This window comes from Nymphaea colorata, chromosome 9 (genome assembly GCF_008831285.2).
Source record: "Nymphaea colorata isolate Beijing-Zhang1983 chromosome 9, ASM883128v2, whole genome shotgun sequence".
Classification (NCBI taxonomy): Eukaryota; Viridiplantae; Streptophyta; class Magnoliopsida; order Nymphaeales; family Nymphaeaceae; genus Nymphaea; species Nymphaea colorata.
The window spans coordinates 731,205-758,430 of NC_045146.1; the positions used below are offsets into that span (position 1 = coordinate 731,205).

Sequence of the window (27,226 nt, forward strand, 5' to 3'; positions counted from 1 at the left end):
TTGTATCAAATGAAGCATTTCATGCCTTCTAACTATGTAGGAAGACACTACATATTTGAGTGTCTAACTTGAAACAAACGTTAAGAACATTATTGCCAGCTTTAGAAGAACACATTATTTTGCAAATATTGAAGCCTTAAACCTACGTCTCGGCCCACATACTGTGAGACAAATAATTCCAACAGTATTTGTTCCTGTAGCAAATGGAAACCAATCATCTGCATGTCCAGATATGGACGTATCTGAGTCCCAACGGCACAATAATCTACCTTTGCATGCCAAATATATTGAGGCCGGCTCCCGAATATGGAACTGACATGTGTACATGCGTGCGTGCATGTGCACCTGCACACACACACATACACACGCATAAACAAAACAAAGCAACATTGATGAATCGTGTCCGATCCCATCAAGCGCCGATCTATTGTCAGTTTCTAATAATTCTCCAGTCGTTGTAGAATAACTTCAATTTATTTGTCGTTTCAGAATGAGCACATGAAATAGTCACAGAATGGGTCCGGATGTTGAGGAGTGGACAAGGAAGGGGGCATCTCAGAATTGCTTTTAGAAGAAAATGACCACCATCTTTCCTTTTCTATTGAGCTTTTTAACTGGCCCACGACCAGCAATGTCCACGTCCAGCACTTAAACTGAATTATATGGGCGCTACATTTTGTTGGATTTGTCCGTTCTTTTATTTGGATCTCTTCAATCAATGGAAAGCGTTAATTTCTACATGCTTCAATGTATGGCCATCATGCGGGTTCTATTGAAATGACAAAAGCAGAATTGACAAACGCGCACACACACACACTGACGCGTGTGCATATATATATATATATATAAAGAGACTTTTCTTACTCCTGTAATTTGACAATGTTGAAGCGTTTCGTGGAATTCATCAAGAGCCTCTTAATACAACTCATCTTACATGTTCACCTTTTATTGGGGCTTTGAAGCTACTCTCTCTCTCTTTGGCCCATCGGAGATCTAGAAATTCAAGAGACGGCCTTTTCTTTTGGAAGGTTTGGCGTTGTTTCTGGTCGCGTACTTGGATGATGAGCAATAATGTTTTCAAGGACAGGTGTTCGATTTTCAAGAATTCAAATTTTACCTTTCAGGCGGCTGTCACATCCATTGTTAAGGCTTTTTGGCCTCCTCATCTTATCTCTAATTTAACTCATCCTTTTGTCTTCTAATTTGTTGTAGGTTTTACATTCATTGCTCTTGGATGTGCTTTGTTGAAATGAATATATATATATATATATATATATATATATATATATATATATATATATATATATATATATATATATCAAAATCAATGCTGTTGAATATTGCTGGATTATTAAATATCTGTAACTAAAAATCTTTGGCAAAGGTTTATTATGTACCAATGGTTTGTGATGCTATGAATGACAGTTTCATGGGATTTTTAGCGGTAGATTTCAAATATTTACCCATCCACCAACATCTGGTGGCCAGCTTATTTTAATTTTCCTATATATGTACACGCACAAATGATGAAATCTGTTGGATGCCTAATGGTTAAAACTTCTTCACTAGAAGCATTAGAAACTGTTACTAAAAGTATCACAAACCGTCGTTGCAATATAAATCATCACTTATGCAATATTCGTGACTGCTTTTTAGTAAAATATTTTAAAATTTTTACCCCCTCCCAACACACACACACACACACATACATATATATATATATATATATATATATATAACGTGAAAGCTTTTCGATATCCATTTTTCTGGGTCTCAAGTATTGGCTTAACAAGAGAAAGTATTCACATGATGTACTTGCCTATGAAAATTTTAAGCCATAATAATAGCAATATAATGGAACAAAAGTACAATTGTTGAAGCTGTCTGCTTGTGCTTCTGCATGTTAGAAAGAAAGTACAATTGTTTGTCGTTGTGGACAGCTAAACCAGTTACATTGATTCATCACTCAAGTCGCATGTGCCTCTGGGAAGGTGTGTGTACTTTTTCGGACATGGGTCCCTCCAGAACACATGGCTTTTCATGTAAAGGCCCAAAATTGTTGGGCGAGAAGAAGTTAGAGTATTTCATCCTACCACCTAATAAGAGGGCCTAAGCCCTGTCATTCCTACAATCTACTTAGGATACCAGGTTTACTTTGGCATCTTTAGGGGTGCCCTTCTTTTACATATTGGGTTGTAGGATTGTCAACAACATTATATACTGTTGCATTTTAGAGGGAAGTGAAGAACGTATGAGAGAGTGTGCGGACAAGAAGAGAGCACAATCTCAAGTGTGATCTCTCACTTGTGTTCCTCTACTTGGTGTCCTTGTTGCTACGATAAGCAAATAGGTTTGTGAAATCTATGCGATATCTCTATTAGTTCCTGTGACTGGTCACCTCGGGTATTCCGGCCGCCGGGGAGTGTTCTCCATCAAACAAAAAAAACATGACCTTTCTAATTCACTCAGTGTCAATATCAAAAATCTTATTTTCAATATCAAAATATATAGAATAACTGTCACTATTACTATCCCCAGCTCAAAATGTCTCACAGAGGTGAGATTCCAATGGCTTGACACCATCCAACTTGAGGAAATAAATAATCAACGTTACTGCAACTATAACAGACCCCTACTAATCCAACTATTAACATTTTTCTCACTATCATGCTGGTTTTTCAATTTTACTGGTAGGCCCAATCGAGATCCAGTTGTGTACACAGAAAAAGGGAAGGGGTTTGAGGTATGCTATTTTTTTTATAAAGGTATAAACATTTTAAACATTTTAATATTGTCACAATCCCCTTTTAATCATTCTAAAAATTTCTTTTTTTAAAACTTTATCGAAGGTATTTTAGGTATTACACACACTTGTGCATGCACAGTGGTGTGCATGTAACCAGATTCGATCCAATAAGGCCAAGACTCGCACTTAAAAAATTTGAAAATGGCCACATCAGAGTTCTCCACATTTATGACCTTCATCTAAATATTGAACTGAAACCCACCTAGCGATCTTAGAACAAAGAAACAGCAATGAACGAAGAAAGCAATGACAAGGTTCAAGCGAAAAAGTAACAAACAGTTCTAAACAAGGTTACTGCAAGATTATTGTTTTATGAACTAGAATTTGGACGCGGGAAAGTTCTTGCCACGACTAAGGATCCGGTACTTTTTTCTGCAGAGGAATGCTGGGGTTAGGCAGGACAGCTACCAGTTTATTTAACAGTAAGAATCGCATCTTCAAGTCTATCCTGGTCTTATACCCTGAAAAATACCCGAATGAAACGAAAAGGTTTCTTTTCAATAACTGGTAGGAACAACAGCCTTAAAGAGAATGGTTTCATCAGCTCTAGAAGATTCAAATGCTTAAAAGTTAAAAAAACAAATTTGAGATGTTAATGTAGTTTTTCATCACGAAAGGCACCATCGACCTTGAAGTCTTTAGTGTTGGAGACCTTGATATAAATATTATGATGGCTTTTATAACGATCTCCAAATATTTCTCCTAGAGCTGTTACCATGGTGAATTTAGTTCCTTGATACGTCTTATTACTGGTAACCTTCAATAATTGGTCATGGATCTCAGCATTTCGTAACTGTTATGTCACCATTTATCCTTTGCTTTATGTGGGCGGCTGCTTTGAGTCAAACCCACAAGCAATAACTGTGCCTGGAGGAAGTGCATGCAGTTTTATGTGAACATATGGGGCCTGCATCATTATAGATGTTTTCTCTAGCCTTTTGATCTCAAGTGATGTTGAAAGTTATCGAAGATAGTGAAGGTCAATTATTTTTCTGGAGCACAGATCCTTATAATAATGGTGAATTGGTGATCGGCCGGCAGGAGATGTATAGGTGTCTACCAAGGAATCAGAAGTCAGGGAAGCTCTAACATGTATCTTCAGTTCTACTTAACCAAGTGATCAAGCACGGGAACTTGATACTTCGTATATTGCAGATTGTAAAAGTAAAAGTACTTTGTAAAAGTACTTCACAAACTGAGAACAGCTTTTGGTCTATAATGGGTAATTTGGCGAAAGGAACATTTTGTGAGTATGCCATGAATTTGTCGTAAAGATTGAAGCAGATTCATGTAACAATAGTTTTGTATCCAATTAACCTACCTAAAATTTGTGAGCAAATTTATAAGACATTCACAAAAGTGTGTTTGCTGCCAAACATCCCCTAAGAATTTCAAAGGATGTGTCCACTAGGAAAGTCGTACTTTCACCTTTGAGCTCGCGCAGGATGCATTCGGCTGGAGGCATCAAACTTTAGAAGTCGTTCAACTCTTACGCTTTTTAGCCAGAACAAGAGATCTTTGTTTTTTGTGGTGTTGCCGCCTGGATGTAATGCTACATCTATGGAGGTTTAAAAACGGTGAGGGTTGTGTGGACAGTCTAAATCTGCCTCAAGGGATGTTAAATATGGAAATTGAGGACAAATTTGAAGGTTCCCGAGGCCTAATTCTCAGAGTAATTGGATACATGGTGCATGAGTGATCTAGAAGAGAAAGTCATTATGGCGTGAGGTTCTTAAGTTTTTTTCTATTACTTTCTCATGGGAATTCATCAGCTGTTGGTTTGATGTTTTAGATGCTTATCATGTTGATGTTGGGTGTCCTCGCTAATTCTACTATATACTATGATTCTGATGGACTGGATGTACCATAATTTTGCAACATTAGGAGCATAATAAAGATATTGACATCAATTAGCACTCAGCCACCTATTCGGTAATATCTCGGACAATTCCATACGACTACAGAAAACAAAATGGCTTCTACTACATACGCCAGTTTTTTGTTTATTCCAATTATGTAAATAAATCTTTTATTGGTTAACCATGCTATGAATTAGATCAAAGAGACAGAGAAGAGAACTGTAAATCATAGTACTTACAATATCAAAGCTTATTGAAAATATGGGGAGTTAATTCTTTCTCTTGGATAAACCAACTTCCAAACGAGTTATATGGGGAAAACCCTGCCACATTAGCTACTGGCTGGCATCCCTTAACTGAAGGCATCACTCCTTAATACTACTATGAGAAACACCCTCCAATAATCTAATTGAGGATGTGGGTGTACAGTACACCGCTTAACCTGACATTGGTCAGGGACCTTGTTTGACATTTAAAAATGGATGAATTACCGACAACCAAAAAATGTCGGTGAAACATGAGCACGCGTCGGCAATGGTTTTTGTGATGCTTGTGGGGATTGTTGGTGAAGATAGTGTCAGTAAAACCCATCACCAACATCCCGTAGCTTCGCGTTGATGTAGAGACCATCATCGAGCCGATGCGCTAACCACGTAGGTAAAACATAACTTATTACCTATGTCTAAGAATCACTTTTTCCTACTAGAGTTTATCCAAGACTAGGAACTTTTATTGCTAGAAGAAATGGTTAAGAAAATTATTTTTTGTTCTTCTTCATGTCTCTCGATCGTGTAGCCTGTTATATGCATGTCTTTTGAAACAACATTTCCTGTTATCTATAGTACCCCTTTCTTTTCCTCCGCTACTTATGTATCTTACGTTTCTGACCAATACTACTGGAAAATAAACATTCAAAAAGACAAAAACACTCATAAATGAAGCAACAAAAGCTGCCACCAAAATTCCTCACGAAGGGAATTTTTTTTTTTTTTTGTTTCTTGCTTTATTATGCCGGAAAATTGTTTCTTACAATAATGTCTTCCAAGAAAGAAATGGTTCTAACAGCAATAAGAATATAAACTGAGGGAGAGAGATATGGGCACCCTAAAGATATGCTCCTTGCCACTGTCTTCATCAACCTCCTATTCGCTCTTTCCACCACTCTTCCAAGTGGGGGTCGGCTGCATTCTTCCTCTACATCTGCATGTACCAACTTAATACATATATCCTTCCTTCCAATCCTTGTTACCTCCATTTCTCTGCCAATTGGGCACCCTAAAGATGTGCTCCTCGCCACTCTCTTCATCAACCCTCACAACCCATTTGCTCTTTCGACCACCCAGCTTCCAAGTGGGTGCACCAGGCCCTCGTCTCTCTCTGCATGTCTCGAACTCATCCTTCCTTCCAATCTTCGTTACCTCCATTTCCCTGCCAATTGGGTGTGTCACCGTCCTCACCACCTTCCCCTTCATCACCCCTTTCATCACATACTTCCCCATCCCTCTCCTCCCCCTCCCCAAGTTATCTGCTACCACAACTGATCTTCTAGGATTGACATCAAGCAGTTTGAACAGCCCTATGTTATCGTCGCTTCCGCAATCTACAAGCGAGAAGTCTATGTTTTCATACTTGGGCACCAGCTCAAACGGATCTCCCACCTTGAATTCCACCATGTCTTTGAGTCCCGACTCTCTGATCATTCTCGTAGATCTGCCATTGAGTGTCATTGGCTCCGGCAGGATGCAGACGAGCCGGCCGCCGGTCTGGCGTGCGGCCGCAGCCAAGGCAATGGTGGAGAGGGAGACGTTGGAGGTGACCTCCACGATCAGCTTTGCGCTCATGCCTGCTGCCAAGGCTGATAAGAGCTCACAAGTATGTGGTTCACAGTTTTCACATGTTCTGTGATCTGCCTTGCACTGTACAAAGTAAGATCAAGAAAAACTAGTTAAGACATTGAGATTGACCCGTTGAAAAACTGTTTCTAACCTTCTACCCAAGCTTACTCAAGTACGAATGAATTGCATGGGTCAACATACGCAGAATAGGCATTAGCAGCTTGAGTAAATATAAATTGAATAGAGAAATTTACCTCTGCAATTATGCGGGTTTTCATGCAATTCATATTGAAGGTAGAAGGACAACTAGGATAAATATTTTCAAGCACCATCCGGTTGCATATACTTTGCCTAAAGTTGGTAACAAGTTAAACGGCTCATATTTTGTTCACATTTAACTGATTAGAAGAGAAACTAATATTATCAAAACCATATAAATAGCTGCTGAAACACGCAGCCCTTTTGACTTTCATGAGATCGAATTACAAAGGGGCATGCATGCACAAATATATATATACACACACCAAAGAAAAAAGGAAGGAAAGTTGGAGTATTTTTAAACTTTTATATAAAAATATATATATTTTGGACTTTTAACTTTTTTATGACCCTTTTTTTTTGTCCTTTTAAAAAGTAGTCATGACACACCCTATATGCACAATTTTTGGTTCACGAAGTCTGCACAGGTTCGGACTAAAATCCGAACAATAATGGAACACAAGGACAAAATAGCAAATGGAATAGTAAGAAAATGCCCCAAATTCCGTCGGTGCACATTCCGAATTGAGTGTCCTGAGGGGAAGCGCGCATCTCTTGAAACAATAGTAAGAAAATAGCAAATGGAAAGTCTTGAAAAGCGAAAACCCTTGGTGCTCTTTTCTTTTATTAATGTTAAAACGTACCAAAAGATCGTGACACGCGTTCAGATTATTAATTTGATTCCCCAAAACATGTTCTTCTCTGCATTTAACAGGCTTTGAAGTGTGCATTCCAAAATGAAAATTGTAATAATTTCAAGAATATGCTTATAGTAGTTACTACTTATAATTAAAACTAATTGGTCCAACTTATTAATTTGATTCATGAAAACATCACATTTTTACATTCTCATTGGCGAACAAGTTATTCACATCCAATTCATCGGGTTGATGGTCAATTTGCCTGTGTAGCATTGTTAAAGTCCACTTCAACAGCTTGGCACTGTCTAGTAAACAAGTCAGAAGCGAAAGGATTGCAGAGAGCAGACATCAAAGGTCCAGACTGGTTAAAGTAAAGTGAAAAGGGCAGGTGGAAAATTCTTATTGCCGTTCATAACGACCTGATTGAGAAGATTAACCATTTGATATGTGACTCTTCGGCTTTGGTACAAGGATTCATTGGCAGTTGCGACATCCACACAAGGAAGTATATGATCCAGTGCAGTCTTTGCAGTGGGTTGCTCAACCCACTCATTTTATTTCTTGTATTCTTTTTAACCTTCTCTTCTCATGATCTTTTTTTTTTACCAAGTTTATTAAGATTATAAACCAAGTAATGACCCAATATTGGATTCATGTTTGATGGTCTATAACCCCAATTCATTTTCAAAAACTTTTCTCTTAGATGTATGTTGTGGTAGGAATGCTTTAAATGAATGTTGTGGTAGGAATGCTCTTTATAACAGTCACAGTTTAAGCAAGAAGATGGAGGAATTTACATTTAGATTCCAACTAAGTTCCTGAATAGCCACTCAGCACTCTCTATCTTTGTTCTGGATAGCGCTGTTCAACTTTTCTATTATTTAAATTTGGTGTAATGGAAATAATATGTATGAGACCGATGTTGTTCCCAGAAAACCATGGTAACATTAGTTCTGAGGAAGTTCACTGTAAATATCGTGTCAGTAGAAGGTTAAGATAAAAAGAAGTTCAAATGGGATCTGATGATTCATCTAAACATAAAACAAGAACTTCTAAATTTGGGCAAATGTGAAGAAACAAACATTGTGAACCTACGGGGGGAGAGAGAGAGAGAGAGACCTATAATCATAGAGAATCAGAAAGCCAATGGCCACCTGGGAGAGCTTCATCAGATTAGAGGATGAGGGTTTTGTCCGCTTGCCAGAAGCTTTAGCCAAAATATATTTGTAAGTGGCCAATGTTGTTGAAAGACTGATTTGTTTAACAAAAACGTTATTATTGTTGGTCGTGCTATTCAAGAAAAATTAAAACAGAAAGATCTAAAAAAGATTAGTCAATTCTGCATTATCAAAGTCCAATTAAGAGAACTTAGCAATAGAGAGAGAGTGAGGGAGAGGAAGATGAAAGGAGGCAGAGCCCATCACGCCCTCTGCTTCTGCAACGAGGAGAAATGGTGCATCAACTTATAGTTGCCCACCCTGGCTCGTTCAGGTGCAGCCTTCACAGGATTACTGCAGCGGAGGCGGTCTTCTTCCTCCTCCTCCATGACCAAGTTAGACTCACAACGTATTAATACTACTGCTCCCAAGAATGGAAGGTCCTGTTTGATCAGAAGGGCTTTGCTCATTTCTTAGACCATACGACCCTCAAGGATTGACCTTCTAAGAGCAGCAAAGTTTCAGGCACGGGCAACCAGTTTCTCTCTTGTCAAATCATAATCAACCGTCATAATCATCAAGATCAAGATTTTGAAATCCCATGGACATTATTTTTTTTGGAGAAAGAGAAACAAAAAGAAAAAGTATGTGAATGATGTCAAACTCTGTATATTTTTTTTCGCTTGTGGTTATCCCTTTGCACAGTCCCTGCCTATGACAGTCACCCATATTAATTATTAAACCTGGTTGGTCCAAAATTATGATAGATGTATATACACATGCATCCACATCCTTAAGCACCCACATGCTTATGTCTGCCATGAAAATGCAGAATTTATATGCAAGAGAATTAATTTGGACAAAATACCTATAAATCAATCACCAAGTACAATTTAAGCCATGGCCAGTAAGCATGTTAATCAGTTGTGTCACCAGGGGTGGAGCCAGAAGTGTCTGGCTAAGGGGCACTAGTGATAAATTTTAATTTTTAAGGAGCATCAACATATAAATAAAAAGGAATACCCTACAAGAGTCAATGTTAAGTATTTTTTGTGGCTCTGTATGAGCAATTGAGCTTATGCTGCCCACACCTGCCTCTGGCCCAGAAGGTGCAGATTTTAGACGTAAACTTATGTAGAACAAAAAGCAGTTAAAAATTTACCAGCAGCCCTGGTAATCACAGACACAGATTTTCGAAAGGCCAGTACCAAGAATCAGTACCAACAAAGAAGAAAAGTAAAGGGAAGGGAAGAACATTAATTACCAGCTTGAGGGCCTCGAAGTACGCATTAGTAGCAGATGTTGGTGACCAACCCATGTCCTCGTCCTCTCTCCTCCTGAGTAATCCGTTACCTTCTTGGCGAAAAACTCTTCCGGATCTCAGATTTTTCTTCTCCTAATGTGTTCTTGGCACTCAATGAGACGGCACCAACATGCTAAAGATGTTGAATCAGATTGGAAAAGAGAATTGGAGAAGAAAAAGAAGAGAGTTTCAAAGAAGGCCAAGAACAACAGAAAGTAAAATGGAAGACTGTTGTCCGGCCTAGAAAGACGAGTGGTAATTGGCAGGAACTCGAAGACAAATTATTAAAGTGAGAAAAAGATGCTTGGAAATAAATGAACGCTAACAAATAGAAGAATTTGTGGTTTAGAAAGATCAATTGCAAGCGACGGGTTTTTCTGCAACCAATTTCCGTGGTTTTAGCACCTGACGTTTTACTAAAACGGGGATGATCAACCCTTCTTCATACTATTGCAAGTAGGGCTGGTAATCGGCCCAACAGACTGAAAAGAACATCTGAGCCATTTAAGATCGTAGCCAAACTGCCTTTTCATACTATTGCAAGTGGGGTTGGTAAATGAGCCCAACGAACTGAAGGAGCATTTGGGTCTTGTCTGTTAAGATTGGAGACTCGCTTATGAACGCCTGGCGATTTTCTCTTGAGCAGAACCAAGTTTGGGCTTGTTATAAGAACAATGTACACAACGTTTGTTCCGTAATGTGTCTTTCCTTTCCATTTCTCAGTCAGGTAAACAGAGAATTGTCACACTTGGACTGAACAAATCTATAACCAATGACTGCAGCAGAAAATTTTGCAAATCGGTTTCACAGGGCCTGCTTAAGGCCATAGAGAGATTTATTTAATTTGCAAACACGTGCCTATCTTGCTGCTCCAAGACTGATGGTAAAGACATGTGTATACCTTCATCTAAATCCCCATTTAAGGACGTGCTATACACGTTCATTTGATCAGGTACCCAGTTTAGTTAATAAACACCTTACAATAACAAGTTTAGTTACTGGGGCATGAATCTCATGATAATCTAAATCCTCCACTTGAGAAAGCCCCTTCACGACTAACCTCACCTTGAATCATTGGCTTTATACTGAATTCGATAAACCCATTTGCATCCTATTGTTTTAATATCAATCAATAGTTCAACCAACGTCCGAGTGTTAATTAGATTCAGGAGCCTCAATCTCTGTTTTCATTACGAATATACTTAAAAGGGAATTCAAACTCATTAAAGATAACGTATCTACTCAAATGATTTCTTCGTGTAGAGATCATCCACTTTGTACCCTTTTTGTATGAATGATGGCCAAGAAAGATGCAACGGTGAGCTCTAGAATCAAAATTTGTACTGAGATCTGAGATTTTTCGCAAAACAGAGGCATCCAAAGACTCGTAAATGTCTATACAAAGGTTTTGTTGTGAAAAAGCTTTTCATATTGTGTTTGATTCTGTATCAAATATGCAGTACATCCCAAAGATGAGGAGACAAACTAGCTTGAAACATTAAACTCCTGGCAAGATCAAGTCATCAAAAACATACCTGTGCCTGCACTCAACCGCACCATTCTGTTGAGGTGTGTATATGCAGGTACAGTGATGTGCAATACCCTTCTCAAGAAAAAAAAAAAAAACTCAATCAGAAAGAAATTATGTTCCATTGTCAGTATGCGCTTTCATAACACTTGTTCTGTGTTGTTTTTCAACCATAACAATACAATTTTTAAGCAAGCAAGCTGTTTCAATTTCAAATTACATCAAATAGACACACACACAACTCTGGAGAAATGATCTACTTTTGTGACAAATTAGTGTGCACCGGGTCTAAAAGCTTCTGAATAGGCTCCCCATACATCGCAGTGCTACAAGTCGAATGGTTTTTCAAAACAAGATACACTAGAATGAAAGGATGGTCTTGGTTGTTTTCAAGTTTCACAAACTTCACGGAAGAAATTGTTCATTTTAATGCCTGAATAGCAACTAGAAAACAATTTACTCTAGGACTGAGATGGATGTCCCAGTGCCACAGAGATCTACTACTTGATATGAATCTGAATTCAGTGCAACTGAATTTGATAAGTTGGCGTCTCTGTGAATGGAAAAGACGTCTTTGAATTCACCCAACCCAGTCCTCTTCCGGAAGTTCGGGTCCTGAACATAACAACTACACAACACTTGTTTTGTTCGACCAGTTTGCTCACTGACTTCAGGTTGAATTTAAAATTTTGGTATACAGTGAACATTCTTAAGCATCGAGGCGGGAGATAATATAACTTCACCTATATTCGTAGCAGAAACCACTTTGTTATCAGGCAGTTTTATCGGAAAAGATTTTTTAGCTTGCAAATATTCTTCATAAAATCCAAAGATTTGACACACCATTATCTATTATCCAAGTATATGAGGTTCAGTATACCGTGCCTGCAAGGTTTGCTGAAGAAATTACTGCTCTGTCTTGTTACAACTGCTTAATTTCACGTTACGGGAGCTTAACAAACGTTTAGTTGCCGTTTCTACCCGAAAACTAATCGTGCCTTTTGCTAAATTTGCCAAATTAATGACATTCTAGAAGCGTCATATATTCTCATACGTTACTTCTCGTCCTACTATTTTTTTCATTTGATGCAACGAACGAAGGCGAGTACTAAGAAAAATGATGTGCATCCTCCAAGTATTGATAGCGGATCGTGTCTTTTGCTAAGTAATGATCGATTAAAATATTTAGAATAAATGTCTTCCATATTAGCGTGCAGTTTTGATTCTGTTGAAAAGTTGGAATTTGATTTGGATGTAAAAGTAAAGATTGATCCAAATCTCATTTGGATTGTAAATGTAGAAACTGGATTCGACTATGGTATTGGACTTATATCCATTCATAGTCAAATCCACATTAACATTCAAATATGTGAATAGAGAATAAACTGAAAATGATAAAAGGGTCCGATTAAAAATCGATGAAATGACATCCCCATTTTCACATTAAACTCAGATTCAAAGAATCTGTATATACCAAAGCTTATTCTAATAACTATTGTCTCCGAACTTCTCTTCCACATCCAAATCGACAAATTTGAAGATAACTTTATGTTCACAGGCGATCAAATCATTTTTTTAGCCACATAGTACTTGTGCACGTTTTTTTATGACAATGGTCGAAACCTTCTAGTCGTAGTATCAGAATAGGCTAAAATAATCAATTCGGATAAAATAACCTATGAAATTTGATAACCGATTCAAGACTTTTTTTGAGAAGTTTGAATATTTTTTGCATTTCTAAGTACTTTTTTTTATTTTTTGAAATAATTTTAATATCTTTTGCAGCAGAATCGGTGAATCGTCCGATTCGCTAAGGCAGCGGCTTCAACGATTCGATCCGCCAGTATATTTCCACAACACTGCCGTGTGCACATGCGTCTTTTCTCCATCACGAGAGACTGCCAGCAATTAACGGACGATTTGCCACGTCACCTGCAGACATGGCACGAGCACTAGGGCCCCACCACCAATTAAATGGCAATAAATGCTTTTCAACTAGTGTGGAAGTCCAGCTCAGCAATGGAAAGCTCCCTGAGCACGAGAGAGTTGGTCATATAATCGACCCCTCTTGATGAACGGCACCAACAGAACCACGTCATCGACAAGCGCGTCAGCCTCCATTGTCATGCTGATATCACTGGTTAAAGTACAATATTGCACTTCAGCAACAGGAAGAGTAACACAATGTTCAATTTAGTTAAAACAAAATGTTTTCTATTGGTTTTGTTTTGTAATTTTCTAAATGGTTGTTCAGCAATGAGAATAATAACAAACTGTCTTATGAATCTGCCTTGATAAATAAAAGTTTTGTGAAGTTCTTCTTCTTGTCAAACAGCACCTACAATGAGGTAAAACGTGGGTATATTGGTGAATTTGCAACATGTTTATGACATTTACTAGCCATTTCATTATTTTACCCATATTTAGATAGACAGCACAAGAATTTCACCCATATTTAGGACAAAAAATAAAACTTACCGAAGTTGAAGGTTAATTTATGTGAATGGTAATTTGATGGCAAAATGTGGGGTACAGACACCATATCTTCGAAGGATGGGAGAAAGGCGAGAACTTTAGCTCCCAATCGAATCGTAGGATGAAATATTGAACCAATTGGGCCTTTCATTTCATCAAAATAAAATACCAAGTACTAATGCATGTTTGAAACGTACAAAAGAAGGAAATCCAATAAAACTGGGGGAAGAAGGAAAATATCTGCATGGAAAAACATATATTTACACTTGTGACCAATATCTGATCCTTCAAATAAATCAAGTGCCTTATTCTTCATGTGTTAACTGACTTAAATTGAGATCAGAAGCACGTAAGACATGGAACCATATATGTAACTATCATGCATAAGTAAACCTTCCAAAGACGAAACCCACATTCCTTCAGTGTGATCAACTTAACTTCTCCATGCTTCACCACCCACAAAAAATGAGTTGAGTCTGACCTAGTGCCCAAACCAGCCGACCACTGTCTGCATTCACGACAAGCCACCCACAAAGGCAACTCCAGTGTAAGGAAGCCAGGACGTTCCATAGATGAACTCAGCAACGGTGAACTTGCCGGCCTCTTCCGCGCTGGTGATCACTCTGTAGCCAGGCCACTGCACCCTCTTTCCGGTGGCCGCGCCGGGGCCGTAGTTCATGTACTCCCCATAATAGAGCGTGTCCAGCGCAAAGGAGCCCATCCATGGCAGCCAACCGCTGGGGTCAATGTGGTCGCCCATGTAGCTCAACATGTACACGACGCGGGAATAGAGCTTCCATGGCCGGCCGAGGTAGGTGGGCACGCTGTTCTTGACTGGTTCGAGGTCCTGCGCCGCTAGAATCTGGCAGTCGTGTATGGACATGCCGGTGTTCTGGTTGGGGTCCTTGCGGTTCTGCGCCGTGATGGTGTTCTTCTGGTTAGCCATCGGCTTCCGGGCGATGATGTTGGACTTCTGTATCACCACGGCGGCGTTGCCGAAGATGAAGTCCACCGTGCCGTAGATGTCGCATTCCCGGTAGAACTGCCGCTGCGAGTGGACGTAGAGAGTGTCCTGGTAGGAGATGATGCTGCAGCGGTATATCACGGCGTGGTCGGCGCCGATGCGGAGGGCGACGGCTTGATGCTTGGAGGGGTCGGCGGAGTTCTCGAATGTAATGTCCCGAGCAATGAATCCGAAGCCCGTAGCGGCTGAGAAAGGAAAATGTGCGGATTAAAAGGTGCTTGCAATATATATATGCATATACTATGGTGCATGCGTTCGACTGGTTCAGTTAGATTTTGACCGATTTTTCAATACCTAACCTTAGGTATGAATATAAAAGCGTTCAATATGGAAAGAATCATTCAAAGCAGATATATATATCAAATTTTATGAGAAGTTAGAATAAATATTCTTCATAAGCTTCGAAAGTATATAAGAAGGTGATAAAATCATTTTGCAAGTTGGATTTTCAAATTTTATTTTTCCAATGCATATAAATTTAGAGAAACTGGCGTCATCTATTAGATTGAATTGGCCAAAAACTTGGACGACCCAAAGACAGCCAATGTGTGTGTGTGTGTAAGAGAGAGAGAGAATTGCATACTTAAGGTGTGTTTGATAGCTTCAAATCTCATACCTCAACTGATTCTGGAACTTCCTTTATATGTTGCCCATAGAGTAAACAAATACCTAACTTCATTTCGGTATATAAATGAAGATTTGAGATCCTCTATATAGATTCAGGTGGAAAAGGTGGACCTCAAACCCTTGGATCTGAGATCAGGATCTCAGATCTCCTCCTATATGAAAACCCAAGTAAGCAAACTACTCCTTAACAACCGTTTGACATTATAAACAACATGTCAGTGTTTTATGAATCTGTCCAAAATTAGGATAGATTTATAAGAATACTTGTTCAAGTGTTTTATGAATTTTACTTATTCATAAAACACTCGTACTTCTTTTAAGGAATGCATTTTATGGTGCTCTTTTCATTTTTTTTTTTGTTCTTCTAAAATTCAAATGCAAGTATGAAACTGGCGCTCACGTAATTGAAGACCGATAAAATTAAGTGTTGCTATAGTTCTGAAACCAGAAAGAGCTTGTCCTTTGATCGTCAAGCTTCTTATTCATTTGTTTAATCAATATGGAAGCACCATGTAGCAATGAATCACTACAAAAGGACAACTGGTCCCGGACATCCATGACTGGGGAAAAAGGAAGAATAGATTCAGCCCCTTTCCTTTGGCTTTATCATGTCAGAAGAAGGAGGAGGATGTAGCAGCAGGCGGCGGCTACTTTTGTTCCATTATTGGCATGGACAGAAGAAAAGAGAAGGAGAATAAGAATAAGAAGAAGCACAACAAAGGGCATCCAAGGTTCCAAGTTTTTTCATATCAAAGTGGAGTCAACTCCATTAATGAAACTTACTTTTCCTTACCTTCCCTTTCTTGGCGAAGAAAAGGAGGCCTCAAGTGGATGATTAAGTCACTGTTCTTTCATTTATGGCCTTTCATTAGTGGCCCATCGAATTTGAGATGGAGAATGACATTGGTAAGTCCATTTCATCCTCGCTGGTAAGTGGTCCCATACCCAAACAGGGACAGGACCCATTTTTTACTGGGAACCCAGTTGTCCCACTCGGTGGGCGGGACAACTTGCAGTGGGCACACTTGTCCTCTAATGAAAAGCAAACTGGATCATATACAACATGTTTAAAATTAAGAGTGGGCATGGGACCGGGCAGACAATACATACATATATATTATACTTTTGTATATTTTTCATTATAAATGTGTATTTATATATTAAATTTATATATTCTAAATGTTCTCTTTATCAAAATAAGCACGGCTTCGGGCTGGCCAGCCTGATGCTCAGCACTATGTAATGAAAACCAGACTCATAGTAGACACAACAAATATGCACCAAATAGAGGTATACTTTTGGTCATTGTGGATGCTTTACTTTTGAGAAACCAGAGACCTCCTAGTTGTTCAACTTTATTTATATGTGGATAAAGCAGTGGCGAAGACAAAAATTTTCATCCATGGGTAACACAACTTTGGTATGGGCATTGCATAAAATTTTAGGGTCATAACAATGTGAAGTTAACACAATATAATGAAAATTTTTATGGACTGGCGTGAGCAATGGCCCACCCGAACCAACAAGTAGCTGCGCTACTATGATAAAGCCGTGCACGGGGTAGTGCATATACCCAGCTTCGCTGTCCGCACTAAAATCAAGTGGGACCTGAGAGTGACGGGTGAGGTCCTGTTCTCTATGTTACCTCTAATTAAGTGGATCTTAGAGTCCTCTACATGCATGGATGAGAGTATGAAGTTCACCAGGGCTTTGTGTGGGCAATCGCCTGCTCAAACTCACATAAATTACTTATTTGCATCTTAATATGTCATATCATTTTAATTATTTATAGACTGGTTGCATAAAATTATTAGCGTCCCTCACCAAAAATTTCTAACTCCACCACTAAACATCTACATTCACATCCGCATCCGAGAAAGGGACATGGTTTAGCTCCATTAGAGTTAAGTCCAAAAAAAAAAAAAAAAGTATTGATCTAGACTCACATCTGGCCTCCATTTTATAGTGACTGCTCAGGAACGTGACCAGACAATTATTGGCACAATTCTTATAGCCAGGTAAAAGGTCGCTTTCTGTTGTTGAGAAAGGAGCCAAGAAAGCCTTGGGAATTTCGGTATCGTTAAAAAAAGACGTGCTTTCTCGTCCCCTACTTCTCTAAGATTTGATGATTTCCAGTCTTGAGGGAAAAAATAAGTCCCGTGTGATGGAAAATGCAAGGTTTGTTCTCTTTAGTTCTTTTATATACAAGAAGAAAAGCTTTCAAAGACAGAAACATTGACTCAATTCAGGGGCTGATTCGAATCACTTTAGCAGATTGCTTGGAAACATGCAATAAAATGTTTGAAAAAAAAAGTTTAGGGGTCATTTAGATATAACAAAAACAGTTTGTTACTGTTTCATATATATATCTGTCTCAAAAATTAAAACAGAAACTTATAAAACAATGTTTTATTAAGTATTTTGATTGCCAAATGACCTCCGAGAGATATAATTTGACTTACCAAAAGTTGCCGTGTGGAAGGTGGTATATCCTTCTTGGATGGTCCTTGCACCCGAGATTACGGTTTTGCCCTTTCCGTCTCCCATGATCAACACGTTCCATTTTTTCCTTGCCACCTTCAGGTATTCTTGGTATCTGGTGGTGCAATAAATAAATAAATAAATAAATAAGTAAATAAATAAATGCTACAGGCTACATTACAAATACGAGATATTGGCTACATTACAAATACGAGATATTTGGTTTTTCTTTGACAAGTCTCTCTCGTTAGCTTCATTTGTGTCCCAAAAAAAAAATGTTAGAAAATGCCTTTTTTTTTTTTTTTGTTGTCTGTGAAGAGGTGGTCCACTTCAGTTTTTCATGTCAGATATCAAACAGGGATATGCTAACTTTGAGACAAAGTTCCGAAAGAAAAAGACCCTCTAAAATTTGCCATATGGTTGATTATTCCTATAGATATCACCTTCACAAAGGCCATAGAAAAGTCAAAACATTTAAATTCGTTGCCTTTTGTCACCGACAGCTGACTCACTTTGCACACTAAAAATAATAATAATAATAATAATATAAAATTCTTAAATCAATCACTTTGCATAGTACTTTTTATCCAGATTCAGCTGCAAAAATGGAGATAAGTTCTCCAAGTGAAAACTTTCAAGGACAACTTTCACCCGCAATGAAGGTGACCTAAGCATACGTAGGCACGATTGATCCTAACAAAGCGAAGCGAAGGACAAGGATTAGCTATCAGTAGAGAACGAAGGAGGAGTTGGTCAAGACAAGGACGGCGACCTTTCTCACATGGGTTGCCTATGTCTGCTTTGTCAATCCTTTTCTTACCTCACTTAAAATTTTATGAAACGAGAAAATCCCAATCCTCAAGAAATTTTCATGAAAATAATTTGAATTGGTCAACATAAGTGTGTATATATATATATACCATTCTACGTTCTTAAATTTTCTAGTTAAAGGGCAGTAATAGTTTAAATTTTAATTCATAAATTAAAACAAAAATAAAAGTTCACATGAAAACAAAGAGAATTTATATAGACTAGTGTGGGCAATTGCCCGCATAACGCCAAAAGTGTGCCTCTGGCATTGTTTCGTGGACAACAACCAAGCAGCATGAGGGTCAGGTTCGAGGCCTCTCGGCTACAAATGAATTACAATCCAACAGCGAAAAAAGGCAATGGGCACTTGGAGTTGCATTTCGCTTGGAAACATTGGGACCCGAATGTACAGCAAATGCTACTACTTCTTTTCCAATATGTTCTACCATTTCCGCCGCTTTACATTAGCTCCCGCAGCGTCTCTCTCTCACAAGTGCTAGTAAATAATAGAGGTACGAAAAAAAAAAAAATGTAGAGTGAGAAAGAAATATGCAATCCTAAATGTATTTTGGTAAATTCTACAGTAGCATAGTCGGCAACAGCAAGAAAGTTAAAATCTACTGCTAAATGGATCTCCAAATCTTTATGCATATAATATATTTTTTCTCACTAATTTTTATTTTAATGCTGACATGGCCCAAAACTTACACGGATAACATTGTCCCGTCCAAACCCTGACGGCAGGTTGTGCGTACGGATATTTGTAAATTATATGTTCTCTTATCTTATCTCTCTTCCATTCTTCATTAAATGCGATAAAAACAATATATATATATATATAATAATAATAAGGCCCCTCGTTTATTTGAAAAGGTAAGTTATGTAATGAATTGCCAAAGATGACAATTATATGTACATAATTAATAGGAAATCAAAGAATGTGCGTATCGTTTTTGTGCTTGAACAAATTTAGAAGTTTCACACAAGAGTATGCGAATTTGAATAACTTATAATCACCAAAGAATAACTAAAGAATGAGAAGGAAATAAAGCATTTGAAATTTTTATTATTGTCTTTTGAAGTTTTACCATGGAGCAGCATTTAGAGAGGGCGATTACCTGCCGGTTTTAACGTAGATAACAGTCCGCTTCGTACTCTGCTCCGGCACGGCCTTGATTGCCTCTGTGATGGTCCGGTACGTTCCCGACCCGTCGGCAGCCACGACGATGTCCGCCTGCACGTCCTTCATCTCCATTGTCAGCAGCCTCCTGTCCCTCGCCGTTAGCCACGCAGGAAACCCATCCTCCTCCAACGGGAAACTTCCCGGCGCGGCCTCCAGCAGCCGCCGATTCTTTACGGGTATCCCCGCGTAGTCCCGCGCGCCGCTGGCCATGGCGTAGATCGCCAGGCAGTTGCTGATGATCTCCTCCAGGTTCTCTAGCTGCGCTGCTACCCGGTCTCGAACCACTCCCTCCGTCCCCTGGCCCATCCCCTCCATACATGTGTCCTGGTTCGTGAGCGCCGCGCTCAGCCATGTCATGACGTCGGCGGTATTCCCGCCGCCGCTCGCCGCCGCGGCCATCGACTTCGACAATTGGTCCATGGAATCTTCCAAAAGCTCCAGGCAGTCCTTCACTGCTCGCCGGGCGATTCGGGTCATGGACGCTCCGGCGAGCCCCGACAAGCCGGAAACTGCCTGGCCAACGTGCCGGAGCGTCAGGTTGACGGAGATTCGCACGAGATCGGACTTCGCTGCGGCGTGTGAACCGGGGAAGCCGGTCAGCGACTTGAGGCAGAGGCTCGGGTACCGGGTCTGCCCGCAGGCCAACACGACCGCCTGGCTCGGCTGGACTGACGGCCTCCGCCGCGAGTCAGTGACTCGAGACCGAACGTAGAGGGAGACGGCAACACCACAGACCAAGAGCAAGGCCATGACAGCAATGCCGAGGAAGATGAGTTTCTTCTTCTTCTTGGGTGGCCTAGATGCCCCGAGCTGGATCGTTGTCGGGCCAGGTCCATGGCTCGGCTCGGCTGTGTCAATCTTGTTGTAGCTGCTGGCCATTTCAGAGCTACCAATAAAGGAAAAAGAAGAAAGCAGAGGAAGAAGAGGAGAAGGAGAGTGCTCTGGATTGTTCTTCTTTGGATCGCTTGTATTTATACAGACGACAGAGAGAGATAGACATTGAGACTTGAGAGGGAGAGGTTGGTACGAAGTCAATTCTAACGAGAGGGTGAGGTGAAATTTTTTGCTACACTCCCTCACTGTGCATGAGTTGGTGGATTTCGAACAAGGTATGGGCTTTGTTGAATTATTTTCAAGGTCTTGGCAATGTTTCATTAGTGTCAAGATCTGTTTCTTCTCCAAAATGTAAAAGAAACGAATGGATTACTTCGAATCGAACAGTTAGACAGGAATGTAAAAGAAGAAGAACACCGAATCAATCAATAATTACACCTAAAATTTGTCACCTTTAGTAGATCACCTTTTTGAGATGATACGGGATCAATTTTAACAACATTGGTTGGTAGAAAGAATCATGTAATTATGACATTTGCTGTGATGATATTGACTGGGGAGCGACTGGAATGCATTAAGTGAAGTGGGTTGTGCAGGAGAGTGGGTCTTGTCCTCTTCTTCTTAGGCTGTTTGTTCTTGGACTTACTACCGACAGCAGCATGAGGGTGCAGGGCATGATTCTAAAGGTGGGCAGGCTGCCCCACCATTCTATATAACTTGCTCTCTGTTGAGATCAACTTCTCAAGCCGCGTCCCAAGAAGCTAAGCTGGTTATTTGCACCATTCTCTATACAAAATATTGTGTATCAAGCAGTATAATGACCAAAACATCTTTGATCAATCAATAAAAAGGAGAGCCTTTCCTATAAAGATAAAAAAAAGTAGTAGAAAATATATTTTTTAAAAATCTATAAAGCACCTTAAGGTTGCACAAGAAGTATTTTGGAAGATCCACAATTTGTTTCAAAATGAGGATATCAATAGTATGGATTTAAAGACCATGGGTTTAAGGTCAAATAGGAGGTGGTCTGATCTTAAATATATGGATATGAGATCACTGCAGATCTCAAATTAGAGGTAAAACGAACACAATCTAACTTCAACTTTTTTTTTTGGTGCATGTCTGTTGTGCAGGCAACTCATTCTCCCCAAGAAGTATTATATTACCAACTAAAAATAATTATATTACCAACTAAAAGACAACGAGCCATAAGAGCGCCGGGTTCCACAAATGTTCGAACCATTTTGTTCTATACATAATGGATTTGAGTTTGATAAATTCTCAACCAAGTAGTAGAACAGGACTTGATTGCCTTTAATTTAGAAAAGTTTGTCTAAACATTGTTCCTCGCAGATGCATGGGTGGCCCCTTACCAAGCAAAAGACTTTTGAGTTTTTTTCATAATGGTACCTGCATGTTGGCTATATTCTAAATGCAATATTGTCTCCTTAATTTGCCTTTTAGGTACCCTTTACTTTCCCAGCGCGGGTCCCCTTCCTTTTTTTTCAGTAAAGAGTCAAAGGATGCACCTGCAGACACTTATTTATCCTCTACTTCACTTTAAAATTTAGATAAATCCATTTCTTAGGTAAGATTTATAATAATTTAAAAATAAATTGTAAACTTTTTTTTTTCTTGTAAGATTATATATATATTGAAAAATTATCTCATTTTCTAAGTTCTTTGAACATACTACAAAAAAAAAAAAGAGGTTTCTACCGACACGAGAAAAGCATGAGTTAAAATAAGCAAAGTGTCTGTTAAATCTTTACGGACGAACGTTAGTAAAAGTAGTATCACTGACACAGTTACTTAGGTTTTTGTGCTACGACAATAAAAATTGACGTTTACTGATGTGAAAGATTAAATGTCATTGATAATATAGGTTTTCACGCTTTATGTTTGTTCCTTTTGCTTGTACATGAAGATAAACATTCGTATAATTAGTTTTTTGAAAAACAACACTCACAAATGTATAAAGATCAGTTCATCATTGTCTTACGCATTAAGGCACATTTAAGGGTCAAACTGCCCTTTTTGCTGTGAACAAGCCCATATTAACTTCTTGCCCAAGGCTATGTAAATATATAAGGTTCTTGTCTGTTGGACAAGATCTAGAATGTTTATCTTAAAATATTAAAACAAAATAGAAAACAAAACACAAAAAAAGCAGGGCCGACTTGAACAATATCCAAAATCTAAAGGATAAACAGCTCGAAAGTAGATCATAAGGTAGGAAGTGCTATGTTATTTCAACAAAATGATGTTCAAGACTTGAGTGACCAATAGAGCTTTAAAGTTTCTCTTGTGTTTCCTTTTCTCTTTTTTTTTTTTTAAAAAAAAATCTTGAAAAGATAGAACGGAAGGTCGTTGTATATTCGAATCAACCGTGATGAACACATATGCATTGTCCGAGTTCTCTCCACTAACTAGCACAAAAGAAGTTCCATGTTTCTCTATTCCATGTTGAGAAAGGTTCACAAAATGTATGCCAAAAAAGTGTTGCCTGAGGACTTAATGTTCTTTTGGTAAATAGAATAGTTTGTAATTATTTCATGAATCTATCCCAAAAGTTGTGAATAGATTCATATAATACTTTTTAAGGTAATTCATGAATCTGCCTTAATCTTTCAAGAGTATTCATGGAATACTTATATTCTGTTCCATTTGCCAAACAAACCCAAAAATCAAGTCCTATTCTTACCATACTGAGCATTTTGCTTTCTCTTGGTATATTTTTTGTTGTATCAGAACTAGTCTGTTTGCAGTCCTAGCATCTCTTCACAGTGCCTAAGGTGTGATCATACCAGCCCTAACACACCAAGCTCATTAAAATTCCGAAATTAAATGTGCTTGGGATAGAGTAGTACCAGCCAGAGGTGTCCACCTAAGAAGAATTTCAAGTATTGCATCCGCTTTAATTCAGCCGTATTGTTTTGGCCTATCTAGTGGCTTGGTAGTTGAAGGAAGCAGTGACAGAGATCATATGTAGAAACGAATTTCAATTATGAATTGAAGGCACCAATTTAATCTTAAAGAAACTTTGAGGCATGTGGCCTCTAGAAAGTAGTTTGAATTAGACAACTCAATTCAAACTGTTGGCAAATCGATTGGATTCATTGGCAGATAAATAAGAATGGCAGCATCGATCATACACAAAAATGTTTAACTAAAAAGGCTGAAACTTCAAGAAGGTGCACAGTGTATGATCTATATATAGGCAACTTGGCAGCTCAAGGGCATATGTTTTCCTCTAGTTAAAATCAATTGATCATCAAATTAAACTTGACAGCATTGGAGAAATTAATTCGGTGGACTAAGCCCATCAACACCACAATGGTACCAGGGATGGTTAGCATGATAAGACAGGTGAAGCTGAGAGTGCCATTACAATGTGAAGCCAAGAAACATATCCACTCTATTGCCTGGTGGGTAGGGTGAGAGTTGGTATTAGTTAGCTGTGCCTTTAATATGAGGTCTCATTAACTACTTGATTTTGTCTAAACCCTACATTTTTATGTGGCTTGCAGGCTATATGTGTGTGTGTATACATATAAATGTGGCCTTTTACTATAGTTTGATACTAAGCATTCATTTAGCATCAATAACAAACTATTACTGGACCATAAACCTGTCATAAAAGATTGAAACAAATTCATCAAACACTATAACACAAAGGTCCATGAGGCATGAAGTTGCCTCACTTTTTAGGCAGGTTCATGGAATAGTAACTGTTTGTTATTGTTGTCAAACAGACTTTTAGAGTAATTGTTAATTCTTTTTTTCGGACGACCTGAGGATTTGAAATGAAAACTGACCGTCTACCAGTCTTTGTTCAAACCATTGCGCCTATACCCTCGAAGATTGCTAATTTTGTTTATGATATTAATTATACAAAGAAAAGCACTGCTGGTATTGAAGTCCGATCTCTTAGCTTGGTAGACCATGCCAAGCGTCACATTTTAAATTTAAGTGGCCTGGGAAAGTATCTTATCCCAGGTAAAATTTGATGGTCATATATGAACCTGAAATCGATACTGTATATCATTTTTTTTTTCTGGCCCAAACCAATTGAGGACCTTAGAGGTTGTTTTTTATTACTGGTATCAGAATCAATAAAATCTTCATGAACTTGCCTTTTAATCATTCTCAAGTGTTCCACTGAACATGATTGAACACATGAACAAAAAAGAATGTCATGCGTTGTTGAGATATATATCCTTTAAAATTAAAGAAGAACATTTTCTTTTTAAAATATATATTTGTGGTACACAAGTTTAGAAAACACCATGTATATATATTTTTAGAGAACTTAATGTAACTATATTGAATTTAAAAACAGAAAGTGTCATATGCATTGTTGAGCATCTCACCCCTCTCCATTTTTCAAGGATCGGATGTTACACCAACTTTTAGTAGTAAAAGTTAGCTGGAAAAAAGTTAATTTTATTTTCACCATTAATTTGTCAAACTTTTAGCACGTTAATTGGTAAAACTTGTCTTTACGGCTTCGCACTGAAGCTGTTCTTCGTACAAAGTCATAAATTACTACACACAGTAAAGAATCAATGAAGATACGTACTTTGACTGTGTGAGTGAAAATTTGTTACAGGGACGGAGAAAACGAGATGAAAACGCGCGCATCAAAGGATTAAACTTGTTCAACTAATAGGTGGGCCTTTTTTTTTTCTACGTAACTTCAAGATTTAAATAAACATTTATAAATGCTTTAAAAGCACATGTAGTCTATATATATATATATATATATATATATATATATATATATATATATATATATATATATATATATATATATATATATATATCCGCTTTCTGTTTAATATTTTTTAATTAAAAAAATGATTAACACCAATGTTGCACAGGATTTGCGAACAACTTTCCTAATAAAGGTTGAAACTTCCCTCTTCCCCTATCACTTTATAGTTCAGCGCTGCTTTCAATGCCTTGGAGTGATGTCTTTATTAATTTATCCGTGTCTCCTTCAGGAGAGTTTGAAATGGAGACTGATAGCTTACCAGCCCCTGCTCCATTGATTGGGCAACCACTTGAGTGTCCATAGGATTGAAATAGACCCAGTATTCATCAATAACTATAATTGAGCCAAGCACACCTATGGCAAGCTACGTTCATATTAGGTCAATTTAGAACAGTTCACGGAATTATTAGTTGAAATAGCGAACTTGGTCGCTCATTTCCCTTCAATTGTCGGGGTACTTCACTTTTATTAGCACGCAAATTAGATGTGTCGTTGAACTTGGTGAGTGGCCAGGCATATCTTCTCAACTTATAACCTCGATTCTTTGAAGTGGGTGGAGAGTCTTTTCTCATGGCCTTTGCCGCAAAGAGAAACATCGAAAAGGAGAGATCGTTTTCATGGTTGCTTTACAGTACGCTGCTGGTTTGAATTTTGAAGGGCGATGTTTTGTCCTTGCAATAGTGAAAGTGGAATTGAATGCATCGCATAATAATGTCATAAGATTCAATACAATAGTTGGAACTCCAAGGCACTTTGATGTAATCAATTAATGTGCTGATATCGGTGATGTTAATATGTACAATATTTTCCTCTATTGTATATTATGGTGAATTCATGATCACTAATTATAACATTTTAATTTTTTTAAGTGGCATTAATATATTAATGAAAAAAATTACCATGAAATATCAATTTGAAAATAAGCATCTTTTTGTGTGTTTATGTGGAAAATTGCCCACATAATGCCTCTGCCCCTGACCGGTCCCACGCTGACTGGGCTTTGGGGCGCTGAACCTAACTAGGTCCGCAATCAAGTCATGCAAAGTGAAAAAATTGAAAAAGCGAGCTCATTTCTGAGGTTTACACCCAAAAGAAGAAAAAAAAAACTTGTTGGTGATTGAAAGTGGGTCGTTTGGCAATAGGAACAGTAATGTACTATTTGACGCATTTGTCCGAAAGATTGAAACATATTTATATAATACTAATGTTATAGTATTTCGTAAATCTACTCCAATTTTTTAAGCACATGCATGCATGGAACAAGTATGTCACTGTTTTCATTACCAAACAACTCTTTTATGTCTAAAACGTGGCGTTGGGCTTATGACCAAGTGGACCTTATATTAAGTATTATATTAAGTAGACATTATCTCTTCCCTGTTCCACTTAAATTCAGAGCCGCCAAATTTTTTGACTCAGGTCAGATTAGGCGACTTGTGGTCTAAAACTGAAGATGACTTAGCAAGAGTATATAGAGACAATAGGATGCAGACAGGTGCGTGGAGGAAAGTTGGCATCGGATCCCCAACACAGTCAGCCTTCTCTTCACTCGGCCCGGCAAGGGACAAGAAAAGGAAGAAGCGCGAGACAAGGTCAAGGCGAACTAGACTTGAAATCCGGAACTTGAT

General features: G+C 38.4%; 2 protein-coding genes across 2 annotated transcripts; both read right to left on the minus strand.

Moving 5' to 3' along the window:
- Positions 1-5,616: 5,616 nt before the first annotated feature.
- Positions 5,617-10,135, minus strand: LOC116261158 (uncharacterized). The gene is made up of 2 exons (XM_031639791.1): positions 9,821-10,135; positions 5,617-6,581 (listed from the first exon to the last, which is right to left on the minus strand). The coding sequence occupies exons 1-2, from the start codon at positions 9,872-9,874 to the stop codon at positions 5,880-5,882; spliced, it is 756 nt and encodes a 251-aa protein (XP_031495651.1). The 5' UTR covers positions 9,875-10,135; the 3' UTR covers positions 5,617-5,879.
- A 3,856-nt stretch (positions 10,136-13,991) lies between these two features.
- On the minus strand, positions 13,992-20,952 carry LOC116261173 (probable pectinesterase/pectinesterase inhibitor 34). The gene is made up of 3 exons (XM_031639803.2): positions 19,923-20,952; positions 17,976-18,109; positions 13,992-15,071 (listed from the first exon to the last, which is right to left on the minus strand). The coding sequence occupies exons 1-3, from the start codon at positions 20,864-20,866 to the stop codon at positions 14,377-14,379; spliced, it is 1,773 nt and encodes a 590-aa protein (XP_031495663.1). The 5' UTR covers positions 20,867-20,952; the 3' UTR covers positions 13,992-14,376.
- Positions 20,953-27,226: the final 6,274 nt, after the last annotated feature.